Source organism: Columba livia, chromosome 15, assembly GCF_036013475.1.
Source record: "Columba livia isolate bColLiv1 breed racing homer chromosome 15, bColLiv1.pat.W.v2, whole genome shotgun sequence".
Classification (NCBI taxonomy): Eukaryota; Metazoa; Chordata; class Aves; order Columbiformes; family Columbidae; genus Columba; species Columba livia.
The window spans coordinates 1,952,260-1,975,604 of NC_088616.1; the positions used below are offsets into that span (position 1 = coordinate 1,952,260).

Below are 23,345 nucleotides of genomic sequence, written 5' to 3' on the forward strand. Positions count from 1 at the left end.
TATTTTTAGACCAAAGCTTTTATTTACAATTAGGCCCAAGTTTCCTTGTACTTGGTGAGCAGGACAGGAGTGGCTGTGGGGGGACCCACAGTGACATCGCTCCCAAACCAAACACCACGACATTCCCCATCATCACCAACAACTGCACTGGCGATGCAGTTTGTAATCTATTCTTCTGCTTTTTCTACCATTTGGAGGTAAAAAAAGAAGTTTGAATGGTACCTTGGGTCATTCGTGTCAATGCATTTGCTTTCTGCAGAACAGGAAGAGGTTCATTATTGAGTCCACCCCGTCGTGGTCAAAAGTCTTTGTCGTCGTCTTCGTCTTCCCACCGCGCTGCCTCTCTAGCGCGCAGAGCGAGCGCCAGGGCCTCTGCCGCGCCGGTGCCGGAGCTGCGTGCTGTTCACACAACGGCAGAACCGTTACCAGTGCAATCACCCCCCCAGCAAACACCCCACACTGCGTAAGCGCCTCATCTGTCGGGTAGCTGGGATGGAGTTACGTGTTTGTGTAAGCCAGGAGTAGTTCAAGCTACCATGCACATTTCCATGGCTTTCTTTATTGCGGACACACAACGCTCTGGAAACTCTACATCGCTAAAAACCTTCTGAGATTCACACCACGTGTGTATCCCCGATGAGGTGTCATATTCCTGCCTTTGGCTGCTTCCCTAAGACTAAGCGGCTCATCCACCCACAGACATCCAGCTCTGCTGTACAGAACCTGTGATCAGTCTGTAGGAGTCCCTACCAACACCGCAACACGCACACCCTATAGAAAACATTTACCTCCCACCCCAGGCTTTTTGTTTTCTAAAATTCTGTGTGTCTTGCATCAACTGTCGCAGGCTGAGTCTGCGCCACAGCGAACACTTCACTGAGCTGCTCGGGGCTGCGCTCCACTTACCTTGTGGGAAGCCGGTGCCTCTCGAGCTCCCAGCAGAGTAGGGAGACTGAAAACAAAATTCACAAGTGGATCCAGGTCAGTGTCTCCCTCATGTTCCCGTTATTTTGCATTTAAAAAGACACAGGTAACACCACTAACAAACCCAGACTCTGCAGATCTCAAGCAGGTCTGTGCGTATGACTGTTCCAACAGCTCTTCTGATGGGTTGTCCAGTGGCTGAAAATGCCCAGTGGGCAGAAAATACCCATTTGCTTTAAGCTCCCCGCTCTACAGCCAATATTTATTTATATTAATTTATATAATATGTATTTCTATTCATCAGTTTAGCAACATCACCAATATTTATTTATATTATCAGACTACTGATGGGCAGTCACACAGGGGGATTTGGTTTTTTTTGGGGGAGGGAGGGGAACCTAACAGTTTTTTTTCACCAGTATGAAGGTCAAAGAGTTTTCACTCAACCCCAATAAAAACACTGCCCAGAGCCTCTGTGTGCACATTTTAATGCTAATTTGATGCCTCAGCAGGCAGCACTGACTTGAAAAATAAATTCACGATGAATCTTGGCTAACTGGGGAGGCCACAGCTGACTGGATTTGGCTAATGTGATGCCCACCTACAAGAAGAGCTGGAAGGACGATTGGGGAACTACAGACCTGTCACTCTGACCTCGGTGCTGGGGAAGCTCATGGGGCAGATGATCTTGAGTAACATCACACGGCACAAGCAAGAGAACCATGTGAGCAGGCTCAGTCAGCATGGGTTTATGAAAGGCAGGTTCTGTTTGACTGACCTGATCACCTTCTACAACAAGGTGACCCAACTAGTAGATGAGGGAAAGGCTATGGGTGTTGTGCACTTAGACTTCAGTAAGGCCTTTGACACCGTGTCCCACAGCATCTCCTGGAGAAGCCGCAGCCCATGGCCTGGATGGTGTATCTGCGATGGGTAAAGAACTGGCTGGATGGCCGGGCCCAAAGCATTGTGGTGAATGGAGCCAAATCCAGTTGGTGGCCAGGCACAAGTTTTGTTCCTCAGGGCTCAGTATTGGGACCAGTTCTATTTAATCTCTTTATCAATGGTCTGGATGAGGGGATTGAGAACACCCTAAGTAAATTCACAGACAATACCAGGTTGGGTGGAGTGTTGATGTGCTGGAGGGTGGGAAGGCCACACAGAGGGATCTGGACCGGCTGGGTCGATGGGCTGGGACAATTGTCTGAGGTTCAACAAGGCCAAGGGCCGGGTCCTGCACTTGGGTCACAACAACCCCATGAACGCTGCAGGCTGGGGAAGAGCGGCTGGAGAGTGCCTGGAGGAAAAGGACCTGGGGGTGTTGGTGACAGTGGCTGAACATGAGACAATGTGTGCCCAGGTGGCCAAAAAGGCCACCAGCATCCTGGCTTGTATCAGGATTAGTGTGGCCAGCAGGACAAGGGAAGTGATTGTGCCACTGTACTCTGCACTGGTGAGGCCACACTTTGAATCCTGTGTTCAGTTTTGGGCCCCTCATCATAAGGACATTGAGGTGCCAGAGAGAGTGCAGAGGAAGTGACGAAGCTGGTGAGGGGCTGGAGCACAAGTGTGATGGGAGCGGCTGAGGGACCTGGGGGTTCAGCTGGAGAACAGGAGCTGAGGGGAGACCTTCTGATCTCTGAACTGCCTGAAAGGAGCTTGGAGCCAGGGGGGTCGGGCTCTGCTCCCCAGGAACAAGCGCCAGGAGCAGAGGAAACGGCCTCAAGTTGCGCCAGGGGAGGTTGAGGTTGGATGTGGGGAACAATTTCTTGCCCAAAGGGCTGTGGGGCATTGGAACAGGCTGCCCAGGGCAGTGCTGGAGTCACCAGCCCTGGAGGGCTGGACAGACGGACATGAGGTTCTCAGGACATGGGGCAGTGCCAGGTGTGGGTTGTGGTTGGACTTCATAATCCTGAGGGTCTCTTCCAACCAAAATGATTTATGATTCTATGTCTATCTTGATGCTGTATGGGATTCAAAATGGGGTTAGGTCAGAGCACTCAGTTCTACTTCAGCTGAAAAGATGTGGAGGCACAAACCCCAAGCAGGGCAGGGCAGGGCAGGGGAGGAAGGCGCCCTCCTCCCGCGGCTGAGCCAGGCTCTCGTGTGCCCAGACCCATCAGTCGCCGTCACCACACTCCTGGATGGGCAGTTTCATTATCCTAAATAATGTCTAGTGAGGATAAGGGCTTTTCTACATCCTTCCCAGGTTAAATTCCAGCCTAGAACAACTCATTAGGGAATTTCCACTGTATCCTTTTGCTGTCTGGAGTTAACCAGTAATCAGTTGAGGGGAGGTTTTAAATACAGACATACCCCAATATGGCAGCCGATTTGCAAGGCTAAGAGGAACCCCGTGAAATCGCACCCAGCACATACCTGAAACAGAAGTATCCCAACCATTGCACTGACCTGCCGGCCTTGTTCTCTCCATGCAAGTACGGTTTGTTTTGCCCTTTGCAGTGCCCGTAGTTTTTCAAGTAAAAACATTTTATCTTTTCCTTCCTGTGGGCAAGAGACATTGGATCATTAGTTAGAATGGACTCATCATTCTGGAGAGGCTCAAGTAACCACTGACCAGAATAATAATTAATATTATTTTATTAAGAAATAATCTATCTATGGTGAGCTGCAGCAGCACAGCTCTAGAGTAAAATTATTTTGCAACAACTCTATTTGTGAGTTCAATTTCGCTGCAGTTCCCATGGGGAGGGTGCTCCCTTGAACTGGCAGAGGAACAGCAGATACAGCTCCACCATAGCAGGATGAGCCAACCAACAAAGAAGCCAAGTTTTTGAAAATATATAGCTGAAAGTCCAACTTACATTAATGATTTGCTTGCGTAAGAGTCTGGCCATGGTCTTTCTTCCTTCTATTATTTGCCAGTAAAGATAAGTAATAATTCTAAATGAAAAGAATAAGGTTGAACATATGAACACTCATACCCATGAGTATCCTGCTCGTCACTGCCTAAACTGAACATTAACTTGTTCATTTTGCCCATTAAAAGATATGTATATACACACATATATATACACAGACACATATATTTGAGAAAATCTGTATAGAATTACTTGAGGCATGGCAAACACATGGAATTGCTTAAAACATTCCCTTGGAAAAGACCCAAAGGTTTATGGACTTGGAGAGGTGCAATTATAGGAAGTCAACAATACGAGGTGCATTTCAGATAACAAACAGGCGCCTGATGCTCTTATCCAGCTCTGTGTCATCTGCATGGACACGTGCCTGCGACCTCAGACCAGAGCACTGAGCTGCTCCCGGGCCGGCTCTGCTCCCGCCTGAATGGGCTTCATCAGAACAGCTTTGGGCTTTTGGCCCCTGCTAGAAACACCAAGCAGCACAGCTACACCACCATACCCAGCCCTGGGCACACAGCTTAATATGCACGTATGATTTTGCCAAAATAATTCACAGCTGAGGGGACAGTATGTGAATTTACCCCAGATGAGCTGGAAGCGACTGCAACCTGCTCGGTAGCATTTCCCCGCATGCTGAGCTCACTTCTATGTGCTGCTTGCATGCTACCTGCCACTCCCCTGCAGCGTCCCTCTGGTAGCTCAGCTTTTCTTTACATGGTATCAGCTCCTCTAAGGACTTTAAGGACAAGGAATTACTGGAAAGAGTCGAGCAGAGAGCTACAAAGATGCTGAGGGGTCTGGAGCATCTTTGTGATGAGAGAGCTGGGGCTGTTGAGCTGGAGAAGAGAAGCTGAGAGGGATCTGATCAATGGGATCAGTATCTCAGGGTGGGTGTCAGAGGATGGACCAGACTCTGTTCAGTGGTGCCCAGCACCAGGGTGAGGGGCAACGGGCACAGACTGAAACACAGGAGGCTCCATCTGAACATGAGCAGAAACTTGTTTGCTGGGAGGTGCCAGAGCCTGGCCCAGGCTGCCCAGAGCGGGTGTGGAGTCTCCTGCTCTGAGACATTCAAACCGCCTGGACCCACCTGTGTGATCTGCTCTGTGACCCTGCGGGAGCAGCGCTGGGCTGGGGATCTGCAGAGGTCACTTCAAACCCAGCCAGGCTGGGGTTCTGTGACTCCACTGATGAGAAACGATCAGAAAAGGCAAAGCTACCACCTCCCAAACTTCTGCTTTTTATGTTGCTCAGGGTCCTGTGCTTGGGAAAGCTTGCTCTTCCTACTGATTTATTCACTTCTATGGAAGTGAAAAGAAGTACAAAGCACTCCATCCTGCCAACTGTGTGCAGCACATTCCCTTTTGCTGATGTTCCTAAAGCTAAGTGTGCCAGCGATAAGATCTGGAGCCCAGGCAGCAGCAAACTAGAAATCAATTAAAAGCGGTGTATCCCAGGCTTGGCGTGAAGCTGGTTTGTGAAGAGCTAACATCCTAACATAAAAGGAATAGGTTTTATAATTTCTTTATGTACTTCAAATACACAAATTTCCAGTATATTTACAATTTCTGATGCTTTAAAATGCACATTGCCAATTTTTTTAACAAGAAATGGCTATGATCCAGCCAGTTTTTTTCCACTTCAGGTCCTTTCCCAGTACTTTTCATTAGCAGGTACTTACAGGACAAGAACGGAGAGGATGAAAAAGAAAAGTTCACTTGTAATTAAGTTAGAGTAGATCCACACAACCCATTTTGAGGCAGTGTAACCTTCCAGTATTTTTATCCAGTTGGAGACCGCAGCATACATAGAAGACAAACCTCGGAAAGGACCACACTCTTCTGAAGGTTTTAACCTGAAAATGTGAGAAAACAGTTAAAGCTTCATCTATTAACCGGTGCTGGAGTTAATATTGTGATTTTGCACATCAGGATGCTTGTTAGTTTGCCGTAGCCCTCTGCTCTCTGTGGCTGCTCTGGGAACTGCCATGGTCTGTGTTTGACTGTGAACATGGGTCACTCTCCAGTCATTGGCGCTGCTGCAAGAGACTGGTCTGAGCCTTGGAAATACAATCTTGACCTAAATTAATGAGTCAATCACTGTAGCGCAAGCTACAACAAACTGAAAATGGGGATTTTCCAAGTTCCACCACAGGTGTGGAGGGAGCTGTCGTCTCATCCAGCCTTCCAGGACACGACTCACTGCAGATTTTCAATAACAACAGGACATGGCCAAGTAAGGCAGCCCGTAGCAACAATTAACAGTTTGGGTAGACTGAAATAGGAAAATGTTGTTTCCTTTTAAACTGAATCATTCCAGACAGTCTGAAATTCCCACCTGCCAGCTGGAAATGTTTGCTCTGAAATATTTCATCTCACCTGGTTTCCTGTGCTTACTAAATATTGAAATCTTGTGGCTGAGAGGTGCCAAGAAAAAGAAAAGGTGCATCCATGCTGCCCGCACTGTGACCAGAGTAACGTGCACATAAACAAAGCAACTGTAAAATACTGGTAACAACCCAGATGCATTATTGCAGACGCCAGCACTCCCTGCAGAAAGAGCCTTTGAAGTTCATACATAATCCAGAAGTTGACCTCAACTGAGTTTTCCCAGGTGTTTCTCCACGGTAGACCCAGTATGGCCTAAACCAGAAATAAGTCCAGGACTAGGTGACAGAAGCTTATAAGGAGGAGGAAAAGGCAAATTCGCTGTGACATTTAAATAGGAACCAAAAACTTCAACGCAACTTTGTTTCTCCTCCCACTTTCTTATCACAGAATCCCAGAGTGTCGGGGGTTGAAGGGCCCTGGAAAGCTCATCCAGTGCAATCCCCCCATGGAGCAGGAACACCCAGATGAGGTTACACAGGAAGGTGTCCAGGCGGGTTGGAATGTCTGCACAGAAGGAGACTCCACAACCCCCTGGGCAGCCTGGGCCAGGCTCTGCCACCCTCACCAGGAACAAGTTTCTTCTCAAATCAAAATGGAACCTCTTATGTTCCAGTTTATACCCACTGCCTCTTGTCTTACCATTGGTTGTCAAGTTACTACGTGAACAACGTTCCTGTAAACTCACTGAGCGTGTCTCGTTTCCAGAATAGAGAACATCAACATCTGAAACCTCCCACTAGCAATTCATACAGCTTTTTCTATACAAAAATGCAGATTTCTCTGCCCAGTCCCAGGTTCCACAGCGCAGCACAGCAGGCGTGGACGCCACTGATGTGCCGTACCTCCAGACGGTGACCGCGATGACCGACAGGACGCCCACGAAGGAGGGGAAAAACAGCAGGAACATGAAGGACGTCGTCATTTGTGCTGTTCTCCAGGCTTTGCGGGGGGGTTGGCAATTCATCATCAGGCTGACCTTTAATGAGATGAAGGTACACTGACTCTGGAACGGTATTACACACCACTTCTACTCGGTTTAAGTCAATCTCACTGAAATTGCTGGAATAGCATCTATCAAAAGTGCACAAGAACTTATTTAGTATGAATTTGATAGAGATACTGGAGGTTTAGAAAATTTCGATAATATAGTCTTTAAATAGTAAGAGGCAAAACGAGGTTCTGGAAGGTTCTTCGGGACTGCGTTGGGTAGAGTTTGCTTTTGCAGCATACGCAAACCCACAGTTTAGGGAAATTTGAATTGACCTTTCTGGCTGTAGCTTTGTTCTGCTATATTCGGCACTACAAACTGTTCAGTGACCCAACTCTGTCATCTGGTCACACTACTGAGGCAACGAATTCTCAAAAGAAGACACCTCCAGTGTGATTTTTAGCTGAATCACCCTGCTCACACCTGGATAACTTGGCAGGGGCGTTGCTGGGGCCTGATCAGGCAGACCAAGTCATGGCCACAGCCTGAGTGTCTATATTGACATATGCACTTTCCACCACTAACTCCCTGGCCTTTAATTTTACTCCTTTGTTCTCTCTCCTCTCTAACTGTGCTCTCAACCCCTCCTATAACCCTTCCATGCTTCCCACCCTTCATGTTTCACAGGTTTGTAATGCTAAATTGTGTATCTAAATTGTGTTCCTTTAAAGCAAATCCCACTGCCCACAAAAAACGCAAAACCCCAAAGGCTCCAGACAAAACCAGCACTTTAATGCAATAAATTCTGCTCAGATTTCAAACGGTGTATGTTTCTGATGAGCACATATAGAGCTTGTTACCTTTTTCACGTAAAATACTATAGAAAACGATATCATCTGGATACCAGGCAGCAGAGGTGAGAACAGGATACCAATCCTACGAGAAGGGATTTGTAAGAGGCACGTGAGATCTTTGCTATTCACCACACTGCTCTCAGCACACTGAAAGCACGAAATACCACCCTAACTTCAAATACAGTTAGTGTTTGGTTATTTGGAAATGTAATTATATTCACATGGATGCTGTAACAGTGAATCAACCTTTAACAAAATGCAACTTCAAACGTAAGTATCTACATCTGAAAAGCTCTTACAACTGGACGCATGCACTCACTCTTAGAAATAAGGCATCTTTTCCAGGGTTTAATATGGAGACTGTTTCTGCAGGAACATCATTCCAGTGGGGAAGTCAACAACAATCCAGGATGTTCCTTTTCTGGGTTTGCCCCAGGCCAGGTGGCCACAGAGTAAACTACAGATCAAGTTATTGTTATCATCTGTAGAATTACACAGAGAACTACAAGTCCCAGTCCTTACAAAGCTGCTTATATATCAACTCCCCCGGGCACTTATGCTGTTCTTTACGCCATGATGGGAAACACCCAGAAATGTCACAATAATATTGTTCAACGGTATTTCTAAGTGCAAATGAAGTTTGGGCCATAAATGCAACACTTACCAGGTCAAAGTCTGGGCATAGATCAATTCTAAAACATTTCGTCCAATATCAAATTCAGGAGGCCCCCAGCTCGCACAGACTGCAGTTCCAATAATTCTGTGGAGGGAAACAACACAGCACAATGGCATTTGCTAAATGATAAAACCCTTTGTGTAAATCTCTGCAGATGACCTCTGGAATCGAAGCATCAATGACAAATGATTCAAGGGCTACATCAACCATGTCACGCAGAGCAGCCACAGCTCATTGGTTAGATAACATGTCAAAAACGAAATAGAGTTTGGCAAAAGTAAATTCTCATAGGCCACAGTAGGGTTGAAATAAAACCTAGGATAATTCTCATGAAACTCAAAAAAAAAATAAAGAAGACAAAAAAAGGATTTGCAACTATATCAGAAACGCGTTCTTATGCTCAAACAGTTGAAATGGCAAGTTGTCTCAGTGCAAAACTGTAATAGCTTTTCAGTTCCAGAGTCCTGAGAATTTTCAGCCTCAATCAGAAAACTGGATCTTGTAGACCGATACTCTTAATATACCCTAAAGTACACCTGCCCTCAAACTAACTGCAGCTTCAAGGCGCAGAGACACACACAGGTAAGCAAGTGCTCAGAGGATTCCTACTGAGGGTCCACGATCCCTTTTCATCACCTCATTTTTCCTGAGCTGGGGAGATTCAACTTCTGCTTGTTGTAGCAAGAAAAACTGAAGATTTCAGTAACTATCCCATCTTGCCTTGAATACAGGTCTTGGAAGCACCTTGTCAGCTGCATCAGCAACAGGTTTCAGGGTGGGCTGTCAGGGGTTACTCTGAATCTATGCAAATAAATAGGAGCAATTGTACTTTTAGCCTTTGACAGCTGTACGTGTTTGCACAGCTCAGTGCAGGACACTGACCGCAGCTCACACTGCGGGGCTGGGACTGGGAGCTCCTGCTGGGAGGGGGTTTCCTACCTGAACAGAATGAGAATAGGAGGATTAAAGTTCACTGGCAAGAGCTGTGCAGGGAAAGTCTACAAGGGCTTCTCAGTGTGGGTTTGTGTTGGTTTAACAAAGTCCCACCTTGTAAACCAGTCTTGTTCACATCATGTGCAAAGGGCAGACAATGGATCTCCTACACAAGTATGGCCCGGAGCCCAAAACGCCCTGCAGAGCTGGCAAGCACTTAAACATTCTGCTACTGTAGGTCAGCAACGCCGGCTGACAACAGGAAGGGACACACGGATGTCAGAGGCAAACGGACATTTCGTTCACACACTTCGCTGTGTTCACGTTCAGTTATAAAAACTTTCTCCCTTTTGTGCTGCAGAACTCTACACTTGAGAGACATGTTACACCCTTAATAGGACTGATTAAAATAAGATTTCAACTTGTGTGCACTGTAGAGAGCTCAGTTCTGTTTAATCTCTTCTTCAGTGGTCTGGACAAAGGGATTGAGTGCACCCTCACTAAGTTTGGAGATGACACTGGGTTGGGTGGAGTGTTGATGTGCTGGAGGGTGGGAAGGCCACACAGAGGGATCTGGACCGGCTGGGTCGATGGGCTGGGACAATTGTCTGAGGTTCAACAAGGCCAAGGGCCGGGTCCTGCACTTGGGTCACAACAACCCCATGAACGCTGCAGGCTGGGGAAGAGCGGCTGGAGAGTGCCTGGAGGAAAAGGACCTGGGGGTGTTGGTGACAGTGGCTGAACATGAACCAGTGTGTGCCCAGGTGGCCAAAAAGGCCACCAGCATCCTGGCTTGTGTCAGGAATAGTGTGGCCAGCAGGACAAGGGAAGTGATTGTGACACTGTACGCTGCACTGGTGAGGCCACACTTTGAATCCTGTGTTCAGTTTTGGGCCCCTCATCATAAGGACATTGAGGTGCCAGAGAGAGTGCAGAGGAAGTGACAAAGCTGGTGAGGGGCTGGAGCACAAGTGTGTTGGAGCGGCTGAGGGACCTGGGGGTTCAGCTGGAGAACAGGAGCTGAGGGGAGACCTTCTGATCTCTGAACTGCCTGAAAGGAGCTTGGAGCCAGGGGGGTCGGGCTCTGCTCCCCAGGAACAAGCGCCAGGAGCAGAGGAAACGGCCTCAAGTTGCGCCAGGGGAGGTTGAGGTTGGATGTGGGAAACAATTTCTTCCCCGAAGGGCTGTGGGGCATTGGAACAGGCTGCCCAGGGCAGTGCTGGAGTCACCAGCCCTGGAGGGGTGGACAGACGGACATGAGGTTCTCAGGACATGGGGCAGTGCCAGGGGTGGGTTGTGGTTGGACTTGATGATCTTAAGGGTCTCTTCCAACCAAATGATTCTATGATTATATATGAGGAAAAAAAAGACAGTGGGACATACCCAGGAAAGGCGGCAGCACGTCTGTGCGTATGCAGAAAACAAGGTTTGCCGCTTGAGACACCTGGTCCCTCGTCACCCCAGCCAGATGTATGGGGTGCGGTGTGGCTTCCTCCCTGCCTGGCTTTCCATCCCCAGAGGGACAAAGGACATGCTGGGAGAGCAGAGTGGGACACACTCCAACCTCCTCTTAAGGAGGAGCTACAATATTCCCAGGGCATGTACCCAGAGGCTGTGCCTGCTAGAGATCACCCAGGAAGCTTGAGTAGCGCCACAGTCACGCTCCTGTTTGACTTGTTTTTTCACATTGGAGAAAAAAAAAGAGAAATGTAATGTCTTTAGTGTGTTTGGTTAATGAATAAAAAGAAGATTAGAAAAGTAGTACTCACCTTCGCAAAAACTCTCCAAAGAAAGAGCCAAGCAAACAAAATATGAAGTCAACTAGAACAAGACGATAGATATCCTGGCCAACCAGAGTCTCCCAGCACTTTAAGAAGCAGAAGGAAGAAAAATGAAAATGCATATCTAGAAGTAAAAAAAACCAGGCAATTCTAACATTGTTTCCAAATGCTTGGGCACCTGAAACTTGGGCTACAGGTCAAAGTTTTGCCAACACCCTGACTAATCAATTAACCTCCCATTGAACAATGCTGCAAAGCTGCTGAGAACTTAGTTGGCCGATTCATTTTTTCTTACAGTTCATTTCTCTAAAGATGCTCATAAAAATAGACAATTAAATAATGCTAATAAATAATTTAAAAAAAAAAGTTGGGATGGCAAATTCATCTTTCCAAGACACCACGTGTACTTCTCTTTGCTGGAGCAAGCCTTGTATCCAAGTGGTTCCTAACCTGGCACTGTAAGTCAAAAATTTGTATTTTTGAAACTTTACCTGTGATTGTGATGCAGCCACAACGTTAAGCCAGTAGTAGCACAGTATTCCAACAATTGAGATCTTCAGGATGATATTTCTGAAAAGAAAAAGTAGGAGTAACTGCCCTGACAGCGGGTCCATAAGCTCACTGGAGGGAATGATGGCAGGATGGTCACTGGTTACCCCACGTTATTAACTCCCGTTATCCCAACAGCCCTGCAGAGCAGCAGAACCAGAGAATCACAGAATGTCCTGAGTCGGGAGGGACCCCCAAGGCTCATGGAGTCCAACTCCTGTCCCTGCACAGGACACCCCACAGGTCACCCCGTGTGTCTGAGCACGTTGTCCAGTCTCTTGTTGAACACTGTCAGGTTGGGCCGTGACAGCTCCCTGGGGAGCCTGTTCAGTGTCCAGCACCTCTGGGTGAAGAACCTTTTCCTCATGTCCCACTGACCCTCCCTGGCACATCTTCTGCCATTCCCTGGGCTCTGTCACTGTCACAGAGCAGAGCTCAGCCTGCCCCTCCTGCTCCTGCTGAGGAACCTGCAGCCCATGAGCTCTGCCCTCAGTCTGCTCTGCTCCAGCTGAACAGACCCAGGGACTTCAGCCGCTGCTCATACAGCTTCCCCTCCAAACTTTCACCAACTTCGTAGCCTCTCCTGGTCACTCTCCAGCAGCTTTATGTCCTTTTCTCCTGTGTCCCAGCCCTGCACACAGTGAATGCTGCAGGTGAGGCCGCCCCAGCGCAGAGCAGAGCGGGACAATCCCCCCTGCCCGGCTGGCCGTGCTGCGCTGGGTGCTCCAGGACACGGGTCCCTCTTGTCTCCAGGGACACTGGTGGCTCATATTCAACTTGCCACCGACCAGAACCCCCAGATCCCTCTCCACGGAGCTGCTCTCCAGCATCTCGTCCCCCAGTCTGTCTGTACAGCTGGGGTTGCCATGTCCCAGGTGCAAAATCCAGCACATGCCCTTGTTGGTGATTGCCCAGTTCTCCGATTTGTCCAGATCCCCCTGCAGGGCTCCTCTGCCCTCCAGAGTGTCGACAGCTCCCCCCAGCCGCAGCTCTCCCCGGAGCTCGGGTGCAGCATCATCCCAGTGTCCTGGCAGATGGGGAACTGGGCACAACTTGGCACCAGCCTCTGCTAAACAGGCTGACTGTGGGTGTGCGGGTGTGTGGGCTCCACGGGGGCCGAGGGGCACCAGGGGTTATATGCTGTTAATTCCATGTATCTGCAGTGAAGGGAGATGTCCTTGGCCCCCTCTCCCTTTTCCTTTCCCTGGGTGGCAACAGCCCCAGGGCCATCTAGGGAAGGTACAAACCAAAACCAAGCCCAGTGTCACAGTGTGCCTCATTGAGAGTGGAAACCATACCCCAGCCTCCTGCAGAGATGTAACACTCCCGAGGGCTCACAGAAAACAAACAAAACATGGAGAGAAGTGCATACAAGAACCTTTGGAGAAGACGAATTCTCCTCTGTGGCTTCCTACTGCCCACCACACCACCTAGTCACAGCTTGATGTCAAAATAAGTGTCAGACAACTTGAGGCAAAAAGCACGAAGAAGTGGGAGCAACAAATACCTTGTAATGGTGACATATATCCGGTATCCAGGAGTCTGAAATCTCTCCAGGTGTCCAAGCCAGGAGTAGAAGAGCGGGACAAATGTGTTGAGGAGAGATGTGACAATAGGTAGCACCAACGTGGCAGCTTGGCTCCCAAGGTCGTTTTTATGCCAATTCACAAACAGCTTGGAGAGGAGGAAAACAAACAAACAAACAAACAAAGCCACCACAACTTAGAGCCTTAGCTGAAATACCGCATCAAGTTGTGTCCACAGGGAAGACACCTGGACACTTGGAACCTCCCTGGATGTTCTCAGGTTAGAGACCACCACGTTTTTTGGGCCCATGCACAGCAGCACAGGGACCCTCTCCCCTTCCCCTGTGTCACCTGGGACCAAGACTGGGAGCCCCAGCCCCAAAGCAGCTCCTGGGCAGAGGAGAGAAAGGCTTTGCTGAGGCTGCTTCTTGCTCTCAAGGCCACCAGCTGCGCTCCCCCTAAGCCAGCCATGAGCACAGGCAAGCAGGTGATGGGGTGAGGAGGGAGATTTGCTCCAGCCCCTCAGGTCCTGTGCTCTTGCCACAGTCCCCACTAGTAGGAGTCTTTGCAAACCGGCCGTTTAGGTACAAGCAGAATTTGTGTTTGCATTGGCAGAAACAGCGGCTCCGCTTCCCTACAGTCCTGGTAGTGAACAGAGCCCCATTCGCACTCGGTGTAAGATACCAGGTGGAAAAATGCACCTCCCAAACCAGACTGCAAAATGTGTCCTTACCTTTGCGTTATTAATGGAGAGGAAGTAAACACCAGCACAAGCGGCTACTGCTGTGCCCAGCGAAGCAGCCCAGGAAACAAGGTGAATAACAATACGAACAAGTCTCTCCCTTGCAGAAAGATTTAGAACTTCTCGGTTTACTTCCATGAGGTCTTCCTGCAAGGAAACAACTCCTTAGTCAACAGCATAAAGCAAAACTTGTTAGACTGAAGGGAAGATTATTTCTCTAGAATATGGGCAGAATAATATCCTGGGAACATTTACTGGACAAGTTTGTGTTCCTAACCTGAAAGTCTTATCTCTTCACAGTTACACTGCATTTTACAGATAATATTACAAGCCTGCCTTTTGTTTAGGTCAAAAAGCAGGAAGGAAAATCAGATGAAATGTTCTGTTTGGCAAACATTTAATAGTCACAGGGGTTCTCTGAGCAGAACAGAAGCATATAAATATTTATATGTAGCTTAAAGAGAACAGAAAAACAAGCAGCTAAGCCAGCTCCAGGAGCTCAAACCAAATTAAACCTAACAGTCAGGAAGACTGAAGTCTATTAGGAGCAGCTCTGGCATGCTCGAGTCACTAAGACTCGTATTAGCACACCCAGGTTTGTGTGCACAACTAAGCCTCTGGCAGAGGGACTCACACATTCTAGTCTTGCACCTTTCTACTTTTCTGTACCTCCTGTGTTTTGTACCTTTATCTGTGTCCTGAGATTCTTTTGTTTCAGCTTCACGGCTTTTTCGTTCGTTATGTTGAAGTCCCAAGTGCAGAGAAGCCTGCTGGCGTTTCCAGAGTATGTCTGGGGGTTAATGAAGTTCCTGCAGAAGGATTTCGCCATGCTGCAATGAAAATTGAATTAGCGAGATGCGTAATGGGGAAACACATGGAGCCTGTACAGCAGGGCAAGAAGGGAGATTCATTGGTTTTTCTATCCCATCCCAAGGCTGCTGGGCCTATGTGAGCAGGTCACATAAGTCACGGAAAATAAACCTTTATGTAAGAAGCAACCCTCACATTTTCTCCTCCTGTTAGTGACTGCCAGCATTCACCTCTGGAAGGCCACATCAATACCAGGAGATATGAGGAGCAACAGCTACAAAAGGGGAATCACAATATTCACCAGCGAGAACTGGGATCCTCTACTTGTCCCTTACTATTTTGCAGTTATTCTTTTTTTGTCTAATAAAAGCCTTGATTTCAGGAGACCTGATTTTTGGGAGTCTTTTGAGCAGAGCTTCTATTTAAACTGTAGACCTGGAAACCAGGACTTACAGAAACCCACCCAGGTAATTATTACTGCCAACCATCTACAGGGTGGTGAGTTTTTTGGTGGGATTTTTTTCCCCCTTTTAATATAAGTGAAATAAGAATATTCAGTTAGTTTACCTGAGCAACAGGATAAGAAAACAGATGGCAAAATACATTCCAACAGTGAAAATATAGGCCAGCTGCATGTTGTAAGATGGACCATTCTTTATTTTACTGATTGTAGCATTGGTGTAAAAGCCATAGTAGAGTACAGTTTGTTGAAAATAACCCTGAAAAGACATGGACAGCATTCAGAACGTTTGCATGTGGTGGGAAGTATCAACATCTGAAGGCCAATTAGTGTAGGTGGGAGCTGCCCCATTCCCTACTGTGAAATCACAGGTGTGATTCAATTGCTAAATATCAGACCCTTGGTTTTCCTCCTATGAGCTAAAATCTGCCATAGTTTTGAGGGCTTCTGGAGATATATAAATTACTTGTATCCTTAAGATTCATGTGGGATGGTCGTCAGCATTCAACACCTTTGCAGGATTTGGTCTTTTCTGAAAATTCCTGAAGTGGGAAAGACTTAATTGCTTCCTTTTCTTAGGAGCAAGGTTCTGTATTCACAAATCATATCAACTGGGAAGGAAACACATGATACTCAACACTAGAGTTACTATGTTATAGCTGAACCCCTGCAATGGTGACTGTACTTTGCAAAGTTAAACTTTAAGAGCAATTTTAGAAGGAAAAGGTTGACACCTTTCCCTTCCAGAAAGATCGTTTCTCAACTAAGCATTAGTAAGAGCAGAGATTTGTTTGTTAACTAGAGAAATCCTTTAACATCAATAAGATTTACATATTTTTACTGCAAAGTCATCCTCTCATCACTTAGTTGATTAACACTAGCCAAGTTAGAGCAGTGAAAAATCTTCCTTTAAAACCAGCCTGTGACTTTATTCCCTGAATGTAAAGTTCCCACAATGGAAATGATCCTCCTGTTTCCAAGCCCCAGTGGGAGTTTAGCCAGTTGCCACAGAAAGATCCGTGTGCCCCTTGGAAGAATAAAGCTTTGGAGATAACTATAATTCACAGGATTGCAGATGGAAACCTGCACTGTATTTTCAGAGGAAAATTAGCATGGAAAAGATGTTTTGCTGAAGACTACTGTGGCTATTTTTGGCGTTCGTGGCTTCTTTAGGGTGTCTTTCAGAAAAAGAGCGGCGAAAGTATTGAAATAATGCTGAACACCGCAACCGTTTACAGTGAAACGAATGCATCAGAGTAAGTTCCATTCATCTCACCAAATCAGTTTGTTGAGCTTCTTTTTCAAATATGTACTAAACATTATCTCTAGACATTGAAGATTCTAACTCCACCTCTTAATGAGAAATGCTTTTTCACTCTGTCATGAGTTTTTGAAGTAGATCTGTTGCAAACAGTGCCAATATAAATCTGTTGTTACATACTTACAGCTCCAGTGAACAGCTCCAGACCCGTGAATGAAACGTTATTTGGTTCTGCTGCAAAAAACTGAGGGATTGTGATGAAACTGAAGTTTATGAGGAATGAGAAGAGGTTGAAAGTCAGCAGCCACTTCAAGAAAATAAAATAAGAAAGAACACTTGTTCCAAACTCTGCACCAATGACCTTGAGAGTCCTGTGCCATAACCGCAGTGCGTGAAAATATTCTGCCAGGCTGTTTCCAAATCGCCGAAACAACTGAGGTGCGAAAGAGGAGAAAGGAATGTCAGCAAGCAGTCTTCAACGGGACTCAAAGTCCCATGATAAACCCTCACAGTTTTTACGGTTCCGTTTTGATGATCATAACAGATTTCCCCTACTACACGCAACTTATGATGCTTAACTGGCGTTCCTAAGTGCTACCACGATGCAAGTCATTATTAACGAACACTGCAGCAATTAATTGTTTCTTTGGTAAGTAACATAAAGCAAGGTAGCAGACACCTCTGGAGACAGAGATAACGTGGCAGCTGAAGCGCTTTACTGGGACAGACAGAGGCTGTGACACTTACCAGCGCTGGTCCCTGCAGACACTGTGTGCAGCGGGAAAGCTGAGCTCTGCCCCGCCGTGATTTCTCTGTTATTTCTTTAAGAACTTTATTCCTGTGGAAGAGCAGGGTAAGGGGTGACAGCATTGTAGTAGGGGTTGTAATTAAAACAAAAAGTGTTTGACTGCTGCAAACGCAGTTTTGCACATAAACAGACCTAATAAAACATGAACATGCCGGTTCTTTTCCTCTTAGCTGATACCATGGTTCTTGTCCGTGCTATGACAGCATGTCTAACCCCTCCACTAACTCACTCTGGGAGCAAAATTGAAATATATTCTGTGAGGAGACAAAAGGATGGTTGAGACCATGCGGTCTCTTCTCCATTTTCCATGGCCAACATCCAAGTTTCCTTTGGAAAGCAAGCACAAGCCATCATTCATAATGAAATCTCAAGGTCTTCATATTCTGTTTTGTATTATCATGAGAGCTTCTTCTCATCCAGAGAAAGGACAATGAACCAGCTTTAAATTATTTTCCCTTGCAAGATGTTAAAAGTGCATCAAAAAGTGCTTTCAGCCCTTTTAAAGGGACAAACCAAAGCTGAGCAGATGGCAAACCCCCGTACTCGATAGCTAGACGTTGAAACTATAGTGTTCATAAAACTAAACAGATAAAGTTTTCTTTTTACCTGATTTCTCTCTTTTTTTTCATGTTCTCTGGCATCTTCTGGATTGCTTTAATCCTTTCGCTGGTGGACATACTGGCAAGATTTCCAACTAACTTTTCCTCTGCATAAAACCCAGGAAAAATCCAAATTTTGGGATAATAATACAGTAATTCTTACGCAAAATCTGATAAGGATAAAATAATATTCCCCATTTCCACTGCTACTAAGATGTGACAAGTTCTGAGACTTAATAATACTCCCCAGAATATCCTCAGTTTCACCAGTACTCTAATACAGATGTAAGTAGTACTATACTGATAGTTAAAAAAAGAAATGCCACTTTTCTGATGCTTCTTTAATGTTAAAACAAAGAGCTGCAATATAAAGGATTCTGGCTATCGCTTGGCCACTGTTTCATAGTTACATTTTTTGATGTTATATATTAACTTGAAAGCTAAATTTTCATTCCATTTATTCTATAATTTTAGTTCATGTTAGTGCCAAAACTTAGCAGTATCTGTGAAAGAGATAGAACTGTATTACTTCACAATCAAGCTGGTTTTGCATGGTTGGAATTAGATGCTAATTCCAGACACAGTGGCTGAAAACAATCCATTAGCTGGTCAAACAAATTCTAATAAGGAGTTTAGCTGTTCTTTCTACAATTTAACTCATTCACATTGCACTGTGCTTCATTTATCATGGGATTTTAGTGTGTTAGTAGAGTATAAAAGATGAACCATTCGTGCCAACAGAAAGCCAAGTTGTTCCCATAGCCATAGAAAGAGTGTACATGCAATTGTGATTATAAACCAAGAATAGTATCAACATCATCCTCGTGCAAGATGCTATTGAATATTGAACCATTTATCTAAACTCCTGCCTTCTTTGCACACCGGATCTGTTTCAAATGTGCTGGAAGAAGTCATGAAGATCTCATCAGGTGGTCTTATGTTGTGTCCCTGAACAAAGCTTTCTAAATAACATGCACTGCTTAATAAGCCCCAATACTCCTGACAAATTGATGTGAGAAATTACAATTTCTCATTCAGAGAAACAACTCAAAAGTATATCCTTCAATCTCACTACCTACATGCAAACATAGACTCCCCCCACACTTCTTTCCTAGTCATGCTTGAGGACCCTGTGCAATTTTTTAGATACACATTGGCAAAGAGGTATTGAGGTCAGCCTTCAGCTGCTGGGGAAAATGTTGTCATCCAACCTATTCATAAATGCCTGCATTGATTATCCAAGACTTTCTTCCTAGAAGACAGGTCCTTCCTTTAAAAATCTTTCCACTGACTTCAGAGGGATTGTTCAGAACCACACTCAATCATGCTGAGTAAGTTACATTGACCAGACCACCATTTCCCTGGGGTCAAAATGTAACCATTTGCTCCACCTACTTTCACCCAATTATTCAAAGGAGTGGCTGACACTGGAAGCTGTGCTGCCATCCAGAGACCTGGACAGGCTGGAGAGCTGGGCAGGGAGACATTGAATGAAATAGAACAAGGGCAAGTGTAGAGTCTTGAATCTGGGCAGGAACAACCCCAGGTTCCAGTGTAAGTTGGGGAATGACCTATTAGAGAGCAGCGTAGGGGAAAGGGACCTGGGGTCCTGGGGACAGCAGGGTGACCATGAGCCAGCACGGGGCCCTTGTGGCCAGGAAGGCCAATGGTACCTGGGGTGGGTTAGAAGGGGGTGGTCAGTAGGTCAGAGAGGTTCTCCTGCCCCTCTGCTCTGCCCTGGGGAGACCACACCTGGAATATTGTGTCCAGTTGTGGCCCCTCAGTTCCAGCAGGACAGGGAACTGCTGGAGAGAGTCCAGCGCAGCCACCAAGATGCTGAAGGGAGTGGAGCATCTCCCGTGTGAGGAAAGGCTGAGGGAGCTGGGGCTCTGGAGCTGGACAAGAGGAGACTGAGGGGGGACTCATTCCTGGGGATCAATATGGAAAGGGGGAGTGTCAGGAGGATGGAGCCAGGCTCTTCTCGGTGACAACCAGTGACAGGACAAGGGGCAATGGGTGCAAACTGGAACACAGGAGGTTCCACTTAAGTATGAGAAGAAACTTGTTCCTGGTGAGGGTGGCAGAGCCTGGCCCAGGCTGCCCAGGGAGGTTGTGGAGTCTCCTTCTGTGCAGACATTCCAACCCGCCTGGACACCTTCCTGTGTAACCTCATCTGGGTGTTCCTGCTCCATGGGGGGATTGCACTGGATGAGCTTTCCAGGGCCCTTCCAACCCCTGACACTCTGGGATTCTCTAATTCTGTGAGTGACTATATTCCCTAAACAATCCACCTTTCAGCTGTAAGGCAGGTGAGCTCAGCCCCAGCTTTCCTGGCCTGCCCTGCCCAGGCGGTGGGAAAGGCCCTGCTGTGGGGAAGGCCCCAACTGACTGACAAGCCTGTTAATTAACCCATACGTTGCAGGCTGCTTCACCATAGTTACTATTTAGACCTAACAGTCCCCTAATGTTAGTGGCATTTCCACTTGAATTCAACTTCCTTTGTAGCGCTTAAAAAGAATGGGGAAAAGAGAAGCATCTGTGCCTCCCTGTGGAGGGACTTCTGGACCTTACAGCACACAGACATTTATCCTCAAGTTGACTGTGTTGGAAACGCACTCTCTGCTTCCTACCAGGGGTTAAAACTGACATGTGATAGTTAATGTTTGGAAATGTTCCATTTCTATGGTCACTCGTGGAGTGGGGCATTTCCAGGTACCAATAAAATCGTTGCTTTTTAATATGAATCCAGGATTTTGCCGAATCAGATATTAACTTAAAGACCATGTTCTTAAAGACGAAAAAGAGAAAAAAAGCAAGAATCCCTCACTTTGGGGGCATGGAGAGACAGTTCTTTCAATGCACCTAGGTAACAAGTCCAGAACAGAACTGTTAATTATAGTCCAGAAGCAGCAGAGAGGAACCGAATTGATTGTTCGAGGAAAAAGTACATGATATGGGAGGAACAGTTCCTACCCAGAACATGGACAATAAACTGCAACACTTGCCTAAACCAGAGCCTAGATTACATTACTCCAGTCCCTCTGTATTTTAGTGAATATAAATCTCTAGTTACTAGTATAATCTAGAATTTACACTGAGACAACACAGTGAAAAATTCACTAAAGACAGTCTCCAAAATGCATCCTGTCCTCCCCTTACTTCCTCCTACAATGAGTCTCTTCAGAGAACTGTGTATATTTGTTTAATGTTGACCCACTTATAGGGAGTTTGGGATAAAATGGGTATGCACTATATCTTTCATTGCTCAAGCAACAAAGACCATCACCTTCAGAAAGATATTGAAAAAAATCAGCTACAACGATTTGGACAGTAAAAGAAAACTTAGGGTTTATATTTCTTTTTTGTTACATGAAGATCTTCATACCCGAGCCAGAAAGCTTTTAAACATTTATTATTTTACGGAGGGCGAGACTGCCATTCAATATTCTGATGCACCGCAATCCTTATGTCTTACCTTCTGATCCAGTGGAAATTCTGCGGGTATCGGGGCGATGCAGCAGATGGGAGGTAGAAGGTGGGCTCAGTGCCAGTTCTGGCTCGGGCTCAAAGGAAAGATTATCTGTTGAAGGGAAGCAGAATTATACAGAAAGTCGCATACTGCTATGGATTATTTACACACACTAAATATCAGCCCTAATGACCAAACACAGCAATATACCCTATTAACAGAACTCCTGTATCTCACTCCAGCATCCATCCTCGCGTCCAATGACTTACTCACAGTATCACAGTATGTTTGGGATTGGAAGGGACCTCAAAAGATCATCCAGTCCAATCCCCCTGCTGGAGCAGGAACGCCCAGGTGAGGTGGCACAGGAACATGTCCAGGTGGGTTTTGAATGTCTCCAGAGAAGGAGACTCCACAACCTCCCTGGGCAGCCTGTTCCAGTGTCTCTCACCCTCACTGAGAAGAAGTTTCTTCTCAAATTTAAGCGGAACCTCTTGTGTTCCAGCTTGATCCCATTACCCCTTGTCCTATCATTGTTGGCCACCAAGAAGAGCCTGGCTCCATCCTCATGGCACTCACCCTTTATATATTTATAAACATTAATGAGGTCCCCCCTTAGTCTCCTCTTCTCCAAACTAAAGAGCCCCAGCTCTCTCAGCCTTTCCTCACACGGGAGATGCTCCACTCCCTTAATCATCTTCGTTGCCCTACGCTGGACCCTCTCCAGCAGTTCCCTGTCCTGCTGGAACTGAGGGGCCCAGAACTGGACACAGTATTTACCAATCTGTGAGTACAACAGCCATCCATGCATCTGTTAATAGAATATCTGAACTACTTCCAGGAAAATAAAGAAGAAAAAGCTCCACTGCTCTCATGTACAAATATATACAGGGTTGAGCTTTCCAGAGCTGCAGGACTCCCTCAGGACAGAGTAAAGCATTATTTGTTCCAGGTTTTCTGTAAGCTGTTCATATGAGAAATTACATACCCATGGAATTTCCATGTGGACTTCTGCTTAGGCCATAAACTGTTGGTAAATCTTCGCTGTATTCAGAGCCATGCCTCATGGAGGCCATTCGTACGGCCAGGGGGTAATTCTGTCCTCTTCCACCGTGTTCTCCAGAGGAAACATGCAGTGAGGAATTGTAAGGGCTTTGGTGAGAGAACAGGTTCTTTTGAGAACTCCTCCTGTGCGAGCAACAAAAAGGAAAACCCCGAGTGCCACAATAACTCTCAATAGATATTCTTAATAAATTGCTACTTATTATCATCACATTTCAGTACATTACAAAACAAATACTGATATTGAGAGGTATTTTGTATTTAGAACTCCAACGTCATAATTCTGATCTGGTCATCAACTGAACTAGGAAGACTGAAACTGTTCTCCACCTAAAGCTGGCTGGGGCTCTACCTAAACAGGGATAACTGCTTGGAAAACGGGGACATCCAAGGTTCTAGCACATTGTGAAAATGACTGGAACTAAAAACTGCCCATGACATTATGCCATAAATCCTAAAATGCATTTAACTGATAAATACATCCAACATGCAAAAGGCAAACATGCTATTTCTGTTGAATGCCGCCTTCCTGATAATAGCTTTAAAAAATCGTGTCTAGGAATACAAGCATGGAGGAGGGATTAAAATAATTCCACAAATTAAAACTCTGGAGAAAGTGTTTCTCCGTCATACCAATAGAGAATTTCATTTTCTATGGCACGCTCATGATAGAAAAATGAAATAAACTCAC

General features: G+C 46.1%; 1 protein-coding gene across 2 annotated transcripts in view; it reads right to left on the reverse strand.

The window, feature by feature from the left end:
• Positions 1–23,345, reverse strand: part of TMC5 (transmembrane channel like 5) — a 31,753-nt gene continuing 8,408 nt past the window's right edge. For both annotated transcript variants that reach the window (XM_005508489.3, XM_065030671.1), the window contains 19 exons: positions 22,581–22,780; positions 21,599–21,703; positions 18,131–18,230; positions 17,464–17,554; positions 16,901–17,149; positions 15,563–15,714; positions 14,871–15,015; positions 14,177–14,332; positions 13,425–13,591; positions 11,860–11,938; positions 11,357–11,454; positions 8,643–8,738; positions 7,985–8,060; positions 7,039–7,172; positions 5,488–5,661; positions 3,750–3,828; positions 3,337–3,429; positions 907–952; positions 1–399 (listed from right to left, as the gene is read on the reverse strand). In XM_005508489.3, coding sequence (XP_005508546.2) covers positions 299–399; positions 907–952; positions 3,337–3,429; positions 3,750–3,828; positions 5,488–5,661; positions 7,039–7,172; positions 7,985–8,060; positions 8,643–8,738; positions 11,357–11,454; positions 11,860–11,938; positions 13,425–13,591; positions 14,177–14,332; positions 14,871–15,015; positions 15,563–15,714; positions 16,901–17,149; positions 17,464–17,554; positions 18,131–18,230; positions 21,599–21,703; positions 22,581–22,780 — 2,341 coding nt within the window. In that variant the 3' untranslated portion in view covers positions 1–298. The remainder of the gene's footprint in view (positions 400–906; positions 953–3,336; positions 3,430–3,749; positions 3,829–5,487; positions 5,662–7,038; positions 7,173–7,984; positions 8,061–8,642; positions 8,739–11,356; positions 11,455–11,859; positions 11,939–13,424; positions 13,592–14,176; positions 14,333–14,870; positions 15,016–15,562; positions 15,715–16,900; positions 17,150–17,463; positions 17,555–18,130; positions 18,231–21,598; positions 21,704–22,580; positions 22,781–23,345) is intronic.